This window comes from Rhea pennata, chromosome 3 (genome assembly GCF_028389875.1).
Source record: "Rhea pennata isolate bPtePen1 chromosome 3, bPtePen1.pri, whole genome shotgun sequence".
Lineage (NCBI taxonomy): Eukaryota > Metazoa > Chordata > Aves > Rheiformes > Rheidae > Rhea > Rhea pennata.
Genome location: NC_084665.1, coordinates 88775328 through 88790999, shown reverse-complemented (window position 1 = coordinate 88790999; position 15672 = coordinate 88775328). Strand labels below are relative to the sequence as shown.

General features: G+C 42.2%; 1 protein-coding gene across 2 annotated transcripts in view; it reads right to left on the bottom strand.

The window, feature by feature from the left end:
- Nucleotides 1–5111, bottom strand: part of LOC134137888 (gamma-aminobutyric acid receptor subunit rho-1) — a 38351-nt gene extending 33240 nt beyond the window's left edge. For both annotated transcript variants that reach the window (XM_062571027.1, XM_062571028.1), the window contains exon 1: nucleotides 4990–5111. In XM_062571027.1, coding sequence (XP_062427011.1) covers nucleotides 4990–5111 — 122 coding nt within the window. The remainder of the gene's footprint in view (nucleotides 1–4989) is intronic.
- Nucleotides 5112–15672: the final 10561 nt, after the last annotated feature.

Genomic DNA, 15672 nt, shown 5'->3' with positions numbered 1-15672 from the left:
ATTTGAAGGGCAAGAAGCTACAACCTGCTCTACGTGTAAGAGGCAGCTTCAGTGAAGGTAGCAGAATAGCTGTATGTGATTTACAGACTGCAGACAGCTTGCAGACAACATGGCCAGGTATAGACGATCTGACAATACAGAAGTTCTTTCTGAATTTAATAAAAGCAAGAGAATGTGATTTTAATGTTGCAAAAGTTCAACCTTTGAGAAAGGACTGGGAAATAACCATGGCCATAACGATGCAGTGTAGCCTCCATCTGTTAGGAAGAATGTCATTAATTGTAATAACATCCAAAAATGTTATAAGGAGAAAGATCTTTTGCTATGAGAGAGACCTTCTGATAACAAGCCAAGGGCTTCTTGTAGAGGATGTCATTTAACTACTGTAAAAGATAGCTCTTACTGACAGAAACATGGGCAGGGAGCACTAGAGGAGCAGACAGTCAGCTGCTATTTGGAGAACAGATTGAGGTAAAATGGATATAATATGGGCAGAGAATGGTAGGGACATGACTAAAACCAAGAAGTGAGTCTCTTAGCTAAGATTAAACAAACAAGATCCATAAATCTTGCACAGTGAAACCTCTTCTAGTGAGTGTCATTTGTCTGAAAAGCAGTTATAATGCTGGTTGGGGAGATTTTAGTATTAAAAGAGAATTTTTTTCCTCTTCACTTGGCTGGCTCAGCTCCAGGATAGTTCTTTTCCTATTGCTCATCGTCTCTAGTGGTAATGATTCTGTAAGTCTAATTAGCAATACAGACTTTAGCCTTTTGGTTGGTTGAAAAGCTTGTGACCTTTAGACTACTCCTTTGGTGCCCCCTGGGCAGCCTGGTGGCTTTTCAAGAGATGGAACATTTGGGAAAGCAGCAGATAGCTGCCTTGCTGATGCCCTGGATCTCAGCTCCTTTCTGTTTGACTTTTTGGCACTGTGGATTTAGCAGGAGTAGAAATCTTTGCAAACCCTGCATGATCTGCACACAGCTGACTGCAGACTGTGAACAGGTCTGCAAGATGAGAAAGGTTTTATTTTTGTACTGCTGTACTTTGAAGTAGAATTCCTTTGAGGTGACTTGTCCTGGAGATTAGCAAAAATCAATAGCCGATTATTTGACTGGCACACATACATTTTTAACAATGAATTACGATAGTAGAGGGCTCTGTAGTAAGTCCCATGAATTTAAGCTAGCTACATTGCCACTTTCACTGTGACTGTACACATACTCAGACCAACAGTTTTTTGTCATTGTCTTGATACGCTTTGCATTGTGTTCCAAAGCCTCATCAGCCTTTAATTCAAGGAATTATTCAGGACCTTTTGCAAAATTCCTGTCATGCCAAAGCAGCCTCAAATGGCAGTGTTGCATGTATGAACTCTGATGGGGTAAACCATGCCTCTCAGCCCATCCTTCAAGGCCATTCTGTTTCATGCTAGAGTAGCCTCTTTGGGGTAACTACAGTGCCAAAAATTGTGACAGAGATGGTATCTGAACCTGCATCAGCAGGGCTGCAAGGCTGTGAGGTCAATTGGATTTGGGCAGGTGAACGGGCAAGCCCTGGGGATGAAAACTGCAGAGTGAATGGAGAGTTTTTATTTGAAAGCGGAGTTCAGAGCAATTGTGAGTCTTCTTGGAAGAAAATAACAGTAGTGGAATGGCTTCATCCAAAGAAACAAGCTAAACGCCTTTGTATTTCCCCCAACAGCTATACTACGAGAATCAGGAGCAAAGCTGGGCATGTCTCTCAAGGATAGAAAGAAAATAGCAGCCCAACCAAGGCAGCAAGTATCCACAGCACTAGTGGATGGCTTTGAACTCTAGCAGTCTGGCCAGTGGATGGTCTTATGCCCCTAAAGGGCTTCGGGAGGCTGAAAAGGCCACGAGCGCAAACTAAGCTAGGCCTGAGCAGGCTGCTGTGGTGTGGAACCAGCCTGGCCATTATGTTTTCCACTTTGAATGGATTCTCCATTTCAACCCATGCAGCTAATGTGCATGTAGGCCTCTCTGTGCCCCCAAGTGAGCCTTGTGGCATCTTCAAACAATTTTAACCAACAGACAGAGGCTTCCGTGAAGGGACAGGTTGGACGCTCTTGGTCCTTGCCTCAAGCCTTATGGTATAAAAGATAATAGTGCTCAGGGAGGAGTAACACAGTAAATTATGGTAACTTCTGCAAAATGAATATTCAGAGATGAGTCTTGAAGAAGAGAGAAGAAGTGTCAGCACCAAAGTATTCTGGAGACGTCTTCACTACAAGCTTCTACTTCTGACATTTTATAGGATCCCTCCTTGTCATATTTTTCTCCCAGGATCTAATTTTGCAACGGAAAAAAGCAAGACTGAAATGCAAAGGGATCCTGCCTACTTCAAAGTTTTCTCATGTGATCAGCATCTTAATGCTGAGCCTACAATTGAAGGTCCTACATGTAAAAGCAAAGAGGACAGGCTGTACTTGTGGGATGAGGGCCAGTGTCCTGCAGCAGAGGGATACCTAGTTTTTCTGGGCAGACATGATCTCCCATTGCAGGGCTGCAACGGAGACCCTGAACGAAGTCGCAAGAGGCCAACAGGAGTAACTCTGTGTACAGCACCTATGTGAGCACTATAGAAATAGTGTGCTCAGTTCTGCTGTTGACTGTGCAAAAGCAATAATGGACTGAGGAAAAGAAGCAAAACACTGAGTCAAAGGAAGGGATGTTTGGGAAACACTTTAGAGTGAGAAATTTAAGCAGCTCTATCTTATGAATGTATCTAAGAGAAGATGAAGAGGTGGCTTGATCCATCTACAAACATTTGGATGGAGAAGAGACAATATAGCAGAAAACAAAGCCAAATAGATGGAAGTTGAAGTTTTAAAAAAAACACTTTCAATCCTATTCTGAATTTATCTGACACTGAGGATAATTGTCAGAAGTTAGTGGTGCAATGTACAAATTATGCAGAAGACTTTGTTGCTTGTGTTAAGTGGGAAATCAGACAGATGTCCACAATGGTCTTTTTTGACCTTAAAAAGTTTAAGGTTGGCAAAATCATCAGTCTGTCTTGGCCTATCACACCACAGGGTGAAGTGAGCACTAATTCAGGCACCACGCTGCTGGTGGATGATGCTACTACTGGGCACCACAGCTGCTCCGCTCTCTCCATCAGCCCTCCTGGCTGTTGGTGCTTCCTGCCAATAAGATTGAAATAGGTCAGAAATGACCTCCTAGGCCAGTGCACTGCATGGGAAGGGCAGTAGACCTGGATCCCCAGAGCCAGGATGCCTCTGGGCTGTCTGACACGGCCATCTTCCTTCACCGGAACAGCTCTCCTGCTCATGGCCACCACAGTGTGTCTTGTTATTAGAGTAATTCTAACTGAATCACCTAATATCTTTTATTTCCCATGTGCATATAGACAGATAGGTTCACTGTGGGGTAGGATCTGGACACAGCTGCAGGGCTTCTACACCAGAGTAGGTGAAGAGGTAGTTCCTATAGGAATTGAATGATTTTTCCCCCTTTTTTGCATATTTTTAACACTTCCTTCTGCTGTGATTTATTATATTGCTTCTTAACTGCACCAATGCTTTAAAGTGTTTGAAGCAGGAAGATGCTAGAAAGAAAATGACTGTGTCTATGTGTTCTTCTGTGTGGGAAACTTTCCAGTTTTAGTTGTCGTACCTGCTCCTCACTCCTTAATTTTGTTACAGTCAGCATATCACCTCCACTGCCACTCTTATGAAACCTCAGTGCAAATGGAAGTTCCATGGTTATCTCGCAACAATATGGTCTGTAGTAATGTGTCCCCTGGGGGGTGATCACCAACAGAGCAACTGCATCCATTTTGCCAGTTATACCTCCACTAAGGTGGTATCATTCCTGAAGCCATTTCATACGGACAAGATGGCTTATGAATCCCCAAGGGCTAATCATGACACTGCAATTGCTCTATAATATAGCCCTGTCTTGCTTTTCTAAGCCACAGGTGCAAGGGCTACTGGATATATAGGTATCATGCTTTCCTCCCTACCACCTTCTGATCATTTTTCCTGAAGGTAAACACTCCTGCATTTCTCTTGCAGTGCCCTTCACAGTGTTGATGTTGTTCTGAAGTCATTAAATAATACGAACAGTGACTCTAGCCAAGCAGAAATTATAGAGTTTCAGCCTGTGACAAGCAGAAGTAAACAATATTTAAACAGTGATTCCATCTAAATATGTCAGCTTTAAAAAAAAAAAAAAAAAAAAAAAAAAGATTTTTCCTCCAGATATACCTTGTAATGTCCCGGAATTAAAAAAAAAAAAAAAAAAATATGGTATAAAATTCCAGATATTCTCCAAATAGAATATAAGTAATCAAAACTCAGCATGAAACAGTTCCTGTAGCAAAAAAATCTTTCTCAAACCAAAACGTCCTAAAGTGGCTATCTGCAAGACAGTGAGAAGAAAATTTTCACATATCCTTTTTGAGTGAGAGAGAGAGAGAGAGAGAAAGGAAGTATAGATTGAATATTTAATCTTCATTCAGTACTGTGTGCTTTTTTTCTGTTTCCTCTGCTAACTGACCATAGCCTTGAAGTTTACAGAAAGACCGACATTTTTTCCACTCAAAAGCACTATAAAACAACCAGTATGGTGATAAGAAAACAAATTCTGAATCTCTTCATATCAGATTTCCTGTCAATCTAAGTCAATATAACAATCCTTATCAACCTAAGCTTCCTATCCACTCTCATGTAAATACTCACAATTTAACCATAACAAATATAATCCAATACTTCTTTTTTGCACCTTTCCAAATTTTGAAACACTTCACAAACCCAGCTTTTTGTGTACAAATGGTTTTCACTATAGAAAATGCATTAATACTTATTCATTGGCAAAAATAGTAAAAGAAAATATTTTAGATCACAATCTGCACAGGCAAACTCCAGCTTTCTCTTTTTCTATGTTGACCTGAAACATTACATTTTTCCAAATTGTAGAAACCTCATTGTCAAAAATGAGACTCACCTGCCTTTCTTGTACACCTCATGTATTTCCTTCCCTTGTCGGTGGGCTCTGCATTCAGTACATAAAACCCATCCCCACAACAGCAGGAAGATGCTAAAATGCATTTTATGGACAGTCAACATGATATTTTAAGGTTCTGTATCCAGAAATAGTCCATTCAGGAAGAAGAAAACCAAAATGTAGACTCTGTTTCTCTTTTTAAGACATTATCGGTCTGATTGTTATTGGAAGGATGTTCACTCATACAAAAAATCATCCTGCAGTATTTAATCTGGACAGTGGGGAAAGCAATTTCCACTAAACCTATAAATCCCTCTACGTCAGATGGCAGGGATTTTCTAGCAGTGCTGAATTCATATATTCTCAGAGAACAATTATTTTTTGTCCAAACAAGCTATTTTATAAATTGGTTTAAATTGACCCTTTTTCCAGTACCTGTGGAAAATGGCATATTTATATATTTCTAGCTGGTTAACCAAAGAAGTGCAGTTGGTCAGACTTGTGTCATAAGTAGTTTTTAACCACTGAAAATATCTATATAGTAGTGACATTTGTTATAGGCAGTCCAATACATTTAAAAAATGTTAATAAACACATCTTAGCTTCCACCAAAAACCCCCCATGTATCAGCTTTCACTTGAAAGTCATCATTTCTATTTAGATTGACAGGATAGTATTTTGACCTTCTGTATTATTACTATTCTGTATTCTATGTTACTTTAATGCACAGTAATACTGTGGCTGGAGTGCCTGGTGCTTTCAAGACTGGAGTCACGTACCTTGATGCCCTGCCACACGGCTTGGGTGTGTAGAGTCTATGGAAAAGATTCAGGAGAGCAGGGAGAGCACACAGATGCATGAGCATAGGGGAGATATTTATCTTCTCTGAATATGGCTATCTAGAGGAGATCCTGCCAAAGCAGAGTAGTACATGGTGGAGCCACAGGTCTTGCAGAAAGACCTTTCTGAAGACCCTGGGGAACAGATCTGTACCTGGTCCAGACTGCCTCAGCTTTATTGACACCAATGAGCATTAACACTGTCTCAGGAGCTGCATAAACAACACATCAAGACTCACTGAGATTTCATTCCATCTTCTGAGATCCAATTTAGTGATTTGCTGGAGTAAAACGTTTCCTACACAAAGTCATGCAGGCTCCAGGAAATGGCAAAGGCTTCAAGAAATGCCAAAGCAGTCACCTGCAGTTTGTTCCGATGGTTAATTGCTGTTGCTAAACAAGTTCTATCGATCTTTTAAATTTATTTGCTTTCCATGTCCACTGGTTCACATGCCCTTCCTAATGAGGATAAAAAGTACCCTAATAACTGTTTTTTCCACCTGTGATGACACATGGATAAACTCAAATCAAATGTCTTCTTGGTCTTCTTTGCAATAATCTGTATCAAGTTTTACGAAGTCTTTCACCAAAAGGAACTTTTTCTTCTCTTTGGAATGTAATGCCGTACACATCTTTAAAAATTGCTAGTTCGTTGCTTATGAACCAGGTTGCTTCCTGGGAGCAATGGGGATTGGCAAGCAATGGATAAGGATGAATTCACTTAGTTTTCCAGTAAATGCTGGTAGTCCCCTGCTACACACGAGAGAATGGAAACCTTCATCTTCCAGTTAATAGAGGGAATTTACTAAGAGAAGCTCTTGAAAAGCCCCAAAAATATGTTCATTTTTTTTCATCATCATCATTCTTCACAGAAAAGTTTGAATATGAGCAATTCAGAGAACAATTCTAGAATAAATCATCATACAACTCCCAGAAGAAAACTAGATAAGGAATAGACAGCCTGGACTCATCAAGGACAAACAGGCTGAACAAACTTAATTTCTTTCCATGATGGGTTTAGTAGCTTGGGGAGAAGCAGTATATTTAGATAAGCTTTTAACTCCATCTCACATAATGTTCTCGTAAGCAAGCTAGGGAAGCACAGCCTTGATGAAACATGTATAGGGTGTATGTAAATCTTTGGCAGCGTTAACTTTGTTTATCAAGCTGTACCTTGAGAGCACTTATGAGTGACTCACTGCCAGGATGCAAGAGCACATCACGTTTCACAAACGACATACAAGGAAGTTGTATACAAGCTGGATGCCTAATTCAAAGAGAAAACTTGGCAAGGGCAGAAATGGCACAGTAGCTGTCTTCAGGTGTGTAGAAGTTATTGCAAAGAGAAAAATTCTCTATCATCTCAAATAGCCATAGTATACAGAACAAAGAGTAACATGTTGAAAGTTTTGTAAGGGAAAAGTGAGTTTAAGTATTAAATTAGATGCTAGGAAAACTTCCTAACAATAAGGACAGCAACAGAAGCTTTGCCATAGATTACGTGGGAAGGGTTTGCACTTGCCATCACTAGAAATCATTAAGAGAGGTATAGCTGATCCTGTCTTAGAAAAAAGGGCTAGACTAAATTACCTCTCCGGATCCCTTCCAGCATTATTTCTTTACGATTCTCCCAGAAAAAAAAGAAATGATGTGAAGTTGATATCTTTAAATTAGAACAAAGATGGAAAATTCAAACATCAAGGGAAAAGAGAGCAGGTGGCTATGTGACTGATACAGGAAAAATGAAAGAAAAAAAAGAAAATTTGAACAAAATATATTTTAAATATTGCCCTCAAATTCTGCTCAATCTTGATCTTACTAGTAGGTGAAGAGTTAATTTTGCTTGCTTTCTCTATGCAGGGCATCAAACCACAACTAGAGATTAAAAGATATAGCACTATTTTCATTCAGTAGATAGAAAGCCCTGTGGACACAAGAATGGAACAAGTAATTTGCAATGAACGGTATATTCAACAAATTCATCTGATTTTACAGCTTGTAGACTAGCTGTGAGCAGACAGAGGCTTCCTCAGATTGCTGCATTATTTAAGTTTATGGACTGAAATATTTTTGTTTTGTTTTGTTTTGTTTCCTAGGAAATCGTGACAAAATAGTGTAAATTTGAACCACTATTTAGTTTTACTTGAATTGATAATCTCATGGCATTTTTTTCCTGTTCACCCATCAAATGAGTGGTCACAAATACAAAGTTAAACATCCCACCTGCGTTCCAGATTCCACGCTAGTAATAATGTAAGCACTTGTGTTCCACCCACATCTGACAACACTCACTGGATGATCTCAGAGCAAATTTTAAAATATAGTTGAAAGTTACAATACTCTTGAGTCTGATAACTCTGCCACCAATTCTCTGGATAGATACAGTCATCAGAGCATGAAACGGTTGTGCCAGATCCCTCTTAGACAGTCAGTAGCTGATATAGGAACAGATCTGGAAGTCAGGACAGACTACAGACATGAGTCACTCAGCTGAGCAATTTTGAGCTTCACAACAGGAAAGGGCATTTATTTCCTCTTCTAAGGCTGAAGCTGTCTTTCTTGAAATGCTTTTTTGCTTCAAGTCAGATACCGTGCTTATCGGGTTTGCAGTGGGAGCTGAATACAGATGATAATCCACTAAAAAGGAAAACATTTCAGGCAGCTAAACAAAAGAAAACTGAACATGAAAGGTAAAACAGAACTCAAACAGAAATTAATATGTTTTGAATCTTTACAGTAGGTTCCCAGCTACCTAGTTGCTCAGCCAGTCTATTTATAAGTAGGCTGTCTTCAAAATGAGAGCATAGTCAGAACAAAAAAAAAAGATTTTTTTTCATTCTGTCTTTAAGTTAGCTGTGTAGTGAGATCCTGATCTTGTCAGAAGTGGAAATCTGGTGTGGAGAATGATCATACAAGCCACCAGCAATCTTAAGGAACCAGAAGTACTGTCACTGCCCAAGAAGCAAGGCACAACCCAGTGTGTCTGCCACAATGCAAACTCCAGTCAAAACACGATCCTGGCTTTCCCTTGTTCAGTTAATTACCCAAAGCTTTAAATATCACAGTAATATACAGTATACATAGTATAAATATAGTTAGAGCTATAATGAGACTGCAGCAGCCACACATAAAAGACCCAGTAGTGTTTACATTTTCTATCATCTCCTCCTATTGAGTGGCAGCCTTTATCTAAAAGCTTTTAATGCAAACAGAGATGAATGTGTCACTGCGTCCGTGCTGTGACTTAAGTTTGCAATAGCTGGAGGAGTATGAGGGTACGTGCCTGAGATATAATGCTGTTTGACTTCTGGAAAGTTATTTACCCTATGCAGCATTTTTTCCTTCAGAACCAGTTCTCCGTGTCTCCAGGGCACACTGTCAGAGTACTTGCTTTTTACTCCATTAGCACATTCAGTCAGAGCGTTGTCAGAGACCTTTAAAATCAGGCTTAGTATGGAGTTAGTAGGGTTTTTGTGTCCTGTGTCCCTTTTTAACAGGTGTCCTTACATTCTTTGGGGAGTTCATAGCCCCCGATACACTCTGTGTAAGTAAATATGTCAACTGGATACTTCATATTTTTTGTATACAGCACCATCTCCAAAGAGGATATTAACACAGATGCTACATAAAATTTGAACGACCTGGGGATGAGTGGCAAATTCACTGAATTTCACTATGGTGGTGTCAGCAGTGCTGGTGACTGTTCGTTCCCTTTGTAGCTCCATTCTTTATACGCCTTAAAATCAAACTCTGCAGGGAGCTGAGTGGTCAGAATGAAGCATGGAAACACGCATTTGCATTGCAATGGTTAAAACTAAAGGAGTCTAGGCAGAAGGGGAAAGAATATTTCCCCTGAAGGCACAAGAAGCAAATACAAATACAAATTTTCCAGTCTGTAACCTGAGGTGCTACATTTGTGGGAGACCAAGAGCTGCTGGGAAAGGGCAAGAGGGAGAATGTCCTAACAGAGAGATTTTACTTTTCAATGTTAAAAGTCAGTGAATGAGCTAGCATTAGGGTGCATCTGCATGGGAATCATGTCACTTCATACGGGTGAAAGTATCGTATTTGTTATTGTATTTGCCTTTATGCCTCTGCTCTGCTCTGGTCTCTCTTGCGTACAGCATCACATCAGAGCAGGTCTGCATGATCTTTGTGGAAGACACTGGGACTTCTCCTGTGAGGGATGAGGACATAGGTGGACCTCAAAAGATGACAAGCAAAAGTGAGTTAGATTTCTGTTCAATGTGAATGGCAGAGGGGAGAGAAACACCAAAGAATCTATAACCCCAAGCCTTTTTACCACAGAATAAAAACCGAACAGAGGCAAGGCGTGGGACACGTGCCTCTAAGCCGCTATAAATCCCTAAATGGATTGTACGCTGTATAAAAGGAAGGGGAAATAGGCCAAGCCTGCAGTGGGCAGCAAGCTGAAAGGCTGCAGCTAACAACGCGCTTCAGTGAATTGCAGTGCTTCGAGGCTGATGCGTTCGGGCGCTGTTCTTCGCTGCTTAAACGAATAACAATGCTACAGCACCACGGCGAGGCAAGTCTTTGATACCGCCCTGGTTTTCCGTCGGGCATTTCGCTCGGCGGCGTCTTTGTCCACCGAACGCTTCTCTCCTCCCCGCACGATGCGACGCGTTGCCATGCCCGGGCAGACCCGCCCGGGTTTGCAGGTGTTAAAGGCTACAACTGCTCTTACCAGTTTTAACAGGGTTAAAATACTGAAATATGCACATTTTAGTGCATATTGCAACCCCCTGGGAAGTATTTTTTTTGTCTGTTATTAGCAGGTATATTAGAGAGGGCAGATGTGGGATGCTACGTGTGTTAAGGACTCCCCGACACTCCTTATACATCCTAATCCACTGAGCACAATAAACTCCTTTACCAGGAGCAGCTGGTCCTTAAAGGGTGTGAGCCACGCTGGAAGAGCTGGGTCTAAAAGGGATCAGAGCATCCATGCAGGATTGAAATTGTAGTCTGCACATCCTGACTAGGCACTAATTTTGCTCTGACTACTAGATTCTGTTCTTCCTCCCTGCTACTGAGCCCACTGCTCAAGGGCCAGCATAACCCCAGCCAGGGTTATTCATCAGTAATATGTCAAATGCCCCTGCCTGTCCGCTGAAGAAGAATTCAAAATGCTCTTAGAAAGACAGCAATAAAATGGAGCAAAAGAGAAGGGTCAGCTCTTCTTGCAACATGAACACAGGAAACCCAACAGGGCCATCTCAAGGCAAAAGACGGTGCAAGTATAAATAACAGTCACAGAACTGTGACTTCGAGTCTTCTCCAAGTGTTATCCCCAGGGCCTCCACAGAGGCTGCTGAGATTTATCAGGGACTGATCTGAGTCATGACTCAACGACTCATGTCGTTTTCCAGACTATGCGACCAGAAGCTGCTACTAACTGTCAGGTTTTAGTGGTGTCACAGATTCATATTTTGAATAGAGCTTTTATTAATTTCAGTCTTCACATCATTTACAATTTTTTAACAGTGGAATTTTGATATTCCTTTTGCAGCACAAATTATCATTCATCCATTGAGAATTTTTTGAAGTATTTGATAGGCTCTTTTCACATTGATATCATAAAACAACAGGGTTTGGACATGAGACTGTCAAGTTCGGAACCTGGTTCCTTGCTATTTTAAGAGATGGTTTTGAGAGTCAGACTTTTTATTAATACACTCACTGTCTAAAGCTGATGTAATCTCATGCTATGGTTTTAATTTCTCCCTTTGGTTGCTAGGGTATTTGAACCTTTATACAAATAAAAGCTGAACTATAAGAGGAAGTTCAATGCTTGCATTTATTTTCTGATCAGCATACAATGAAGAAAATGCTTGTTTTCCTTTATGAGCTACTAAAAAAATCATGACAATACACCTGGGAGAGAAAATTAGACAGGGTTTCTCAGGGCCTTGTACAGTTGAAATTTGGATACCTCTAAGGGCAAAGTTTCCATGGCCACTCCAGGCAGTTTTTTCTTGTATCTAATAGGAATTTCCCTTGCTATAACTTGTGACTGCTGCCTCTTGCCCTTTTGCCAAGCACCTCTGAGCAGAGTTTGGACACATCTTCTCCTATAGCTGCTGCTTGGGCAGATGAAGACAACAGATATGCCCCCACCACACAGTCCCAGCTGCTATTCCACCAGTCCTTGCACCCAGCCACCACACATGCTCACCTGCATCATGCCAGCTCACTCCGTGGCCCAGAGGCCAAACAGCATTTACCTCCTGCCCTTGAAGCCAGAACTTCTCTTCCTGAGACACCGCCAGTCCAGGAGCAATTTCCTTCTTTATCCATCACCTTTTTTCTTTCTTTTTTTTTTTTTTTGATAACTTGGATAAACAGGTCCATACCTCCCAAAAAGCATAAAAGCTTCACGTAGGTGTTGTCATCCTCATTATACAAAGCAGGGCTTTCTGCATCGACCCAGGAGCAATGCTTTAGCAAGGGACAACCAGCTCAGCAAGGACAGAGAGGCCTTGACCTGCTGCAGGTGGGAACTGTGTAAAAAGAATGAAATGCCAGATGTTGAAAAGGAAGGGCATGTAGCTTGGGACTGTAGTATGGTAGGTGAGCTGTGTTACTGAAAAGCCAGCTTTTTTTTTTTTTTTTTTTTTAATTACCCATGTGGTTTCACCACTGTTTCTCATTTTTTCCTGTCAAAATTAGATAAATACCAGTTATATGAATCTGTGCATGTCCCACTAAAATGGTCAAGTGCTGAAGTCATTCAAAATAGCCACTGAACTCTATGAAGCTCAGTGCCAGAGGGAATCAGGGGCAGAAAAGATCTGTCAGCAAGGTCTCAGCAGCTCGCTGAGGGGGAACAGACAGAAGAAGGAATATTTATCTTATATTGCACTAGTTCCAGATAAAACAAAGAAAATTGAAAGTATTCCTCTTCACAGCCACACTAGAGTAGAATTTAAAGCATATTAGATACACTCTTAAGAGAGGAAAGACTTAAGCTCAATGGCAAACATAACTAGTAAGTTTTTTGCTATGCATTTTAGCCTCTTGTATCACTACTTTCTGCACATTTACCCTCCCACAGTTAGCATCTTCCATTTTTAATTCAATGTATTGATCTCATTTCGTCACACCTTCAAGCCAACGTACTCAGAAAAGAGTGAGCAGCAGCAGGACACCTGCTTTGTGTCGCTGGGGCAGCACCAAACGTCCCATCTGCAGCAGCGAGTCACCGCTTGTCCCCAAGGAAGCAGGTCTGTATTGTGCGTGCCCCAGCTTCTGCCACCACTGTTGTCCACCTGCCACTTATGTCCTGTCTGGGATGAGCCTGGTGAGATCTCTGGTGACTGGATGGAGTGGGTGATAGGCCTTACAGCTACTTCTGTAATTGCAATTAGAGGAACAGAATAATTTGCCATTTCCACCTCTGCTAGAGTAGGGCAACATAAAGCAGAAGGAAGAGGAAGAGGAAAAGTGAGATAGTTTTTTAATTGCTGTTCGCTTATTTTTCTTGTGCTTTTGGAATCCTAGATTGGTACTGTTTTGTCCTGGAGCCTGGCCAGCTCTGCAACAGGCCATGTCCTGGGAAACGCAGCCGGCCCAGGCCACTTCTCTGACCCCCAGAGCAAACCTTTCCCCTTGCTAAGACAGAGCTGGTTATCCTTTCGGTGCTTTTAACAACCAGCTGCTGCTGGTTGCCCAGCCTGTCGGATGGCAAAGGAGACCTTCAGCTCAGGCATCACCTTTCAGCCTCAGTAGTCACATCTCGCAAAAACTTGACAAGACTCCCCTCTGGCCTGAATAACAACGCTTCGGAAAAATGCTCTGAATGCTCTGCTGCTGAAAGGGGAAAGTGGCAAAAGAGATTCTTGGGCGAAGTGTCATGCTTCGGGACCGGCGAAGCAGTCTGGCTTGAACGCATCCGTCTGGGGAAAATCAGGGGAGGGCAGGTGGGCAGCGGGGCGGGGAGCGGTGCAGGCAGCTGGCTGTGCAGGTAGTGCGGCAGGCAGCAGTAGGAGAGGGCAGCAGCGGTGGGGACGGCAGCGCGGGCAGCGGTGCAGGCAGCGGTGCAGGCAGGCAGCAGTGCAGGCAGGCTCCCACCTGCTGGAGACAGGCAGCTCTTGCAGCCACTTTCCCAGGCTGCCCAAGCAGGGATCCCAGGGGGGTCCCTGAGGGCTGGGGCCTGGCTGGGCATTGCCCAGCCCCAGCTGCAGCCTGCGAGGTCGAGGAGGAGGTGCAGGGTGGCTTGGAAGCAGCTCGAGGGGGAGCAACACTGGGGTATTCACGTGCTGGCTGCACTGGACAACTGGTGGCAGGAGTGGGAAAGGGGCAGATAAGCAAACCTCCCTCCCAAGGGAGAGAGGAGGATCGTTTTTCATGCAAAAATGTGACTAGGAGACCCTTCTTTAGTAAGCATGGGGCTTACGTGGGTGTCATTCATGTGATTTGGTGTATTAGGGGAATTAACCCTAGCATGAAAGAGCGACTATAACCAGATGTGTTTGCATCTGGAAGGAATCCTCTGAGAAAGGGAGAGGATAGGAAGAGGCCCATAAAATTGCCCAGCATGGGCAATGAGACAAAATTCAGGTTGCTACAGTCTCCTCCCATCCTCATATGTGGGTAAACAGACTTCAGGGTAGCCAGTCTAGCAGCTTCCATATGCATTAAAATTCACGAAGAGATGTGAAAAAAAATTTGAACCTTTCTTCTCTCCCCTCCTTCAAAAGGTGTCACTCCTTGCAGAAACACTTAACATTAATGTTTTTTGTTTATAGGTTTGGTGTGAACAGGGTTTTCACTGAACTCTTTCAAACTTGAAAATGGGCTCTGATTTCTTTGGCCAAGCTCTTTCCCTTCCCTCTCCCTGCCAAAGTGAGTTTGTTATTGAAGGTCTGGCACTAATGGCATTAGATTGCTAGGTCTTTAAAGGAAAATAATGTAATTATTTCAGAGAAACCCGGTGCAGACCTGCCTTATAACAGAGGAGACAGTGGTTTGAGGTGCTCTGGGTAAGGACCCAAAATGCAGACTCTGGGCCTGTATCGTGGCAAGCTTATGGCTTTGCAGCACAACATGCTGATATCGGCCCAGAAATAGTCAGGAACTGCAGAAATCTCCTCAGGAAATCCAGCCCTTGGTATGTAGGAATAGGATGGCTGAGTTTTGTGCTGAGTATATGAAGCATGACATGTTTGGGAAAATAACATGCCTTTGCCAAAAGAAAGACTATTCTAAGAGCAGACGTTGGTTTTGATTTCGATGAGAAAGTGAAATTTCCATGATCAGGAATGAAAACATAACACGATTACACTCTTCCATGGATTATAGCACTGGAATCACTGTAGAAAATTAAATTGTGGAAGTTTTTCTTTTTCCAAATATGTAATATTTCAAAGTGTGCAAAGGGTCTTGGGATGCACTTTCACTGTTTTATTGGGCTTACCCATGTCTGTGGCTGAAAACTGCCTTACAAGACGGAGGGAGCTGTGCCTCTTTCTAGGCTCCCTAAAGGACAAACCGAGATCTCCCTGTACACAGTGGAGCCTAGGTAGGATCACCGTATTTCTGGCAGAGAAAAAAGTAGTGATGGACAAATATACGGGAGCGCTGTGAAGAGCAAGGAGATGTGCAAAACCTGCCCATGATACCCCAGCACATGAATGCTGAGCAGTTTGGTAACATGTGATTTCCTGCTTTGTTGCCTATAATGGTGCCCAGAGAAGATATTGTATTTCTCAGTGATTTCACCTAAAGAGATCAAAAAGCCCTAAACACCCAGAATCTTCTTCCACTTTTTGCATGAAAATCAAAAGCATCAGCAAAGCTTGGCCTTTTTTTTCCCTATCATTCC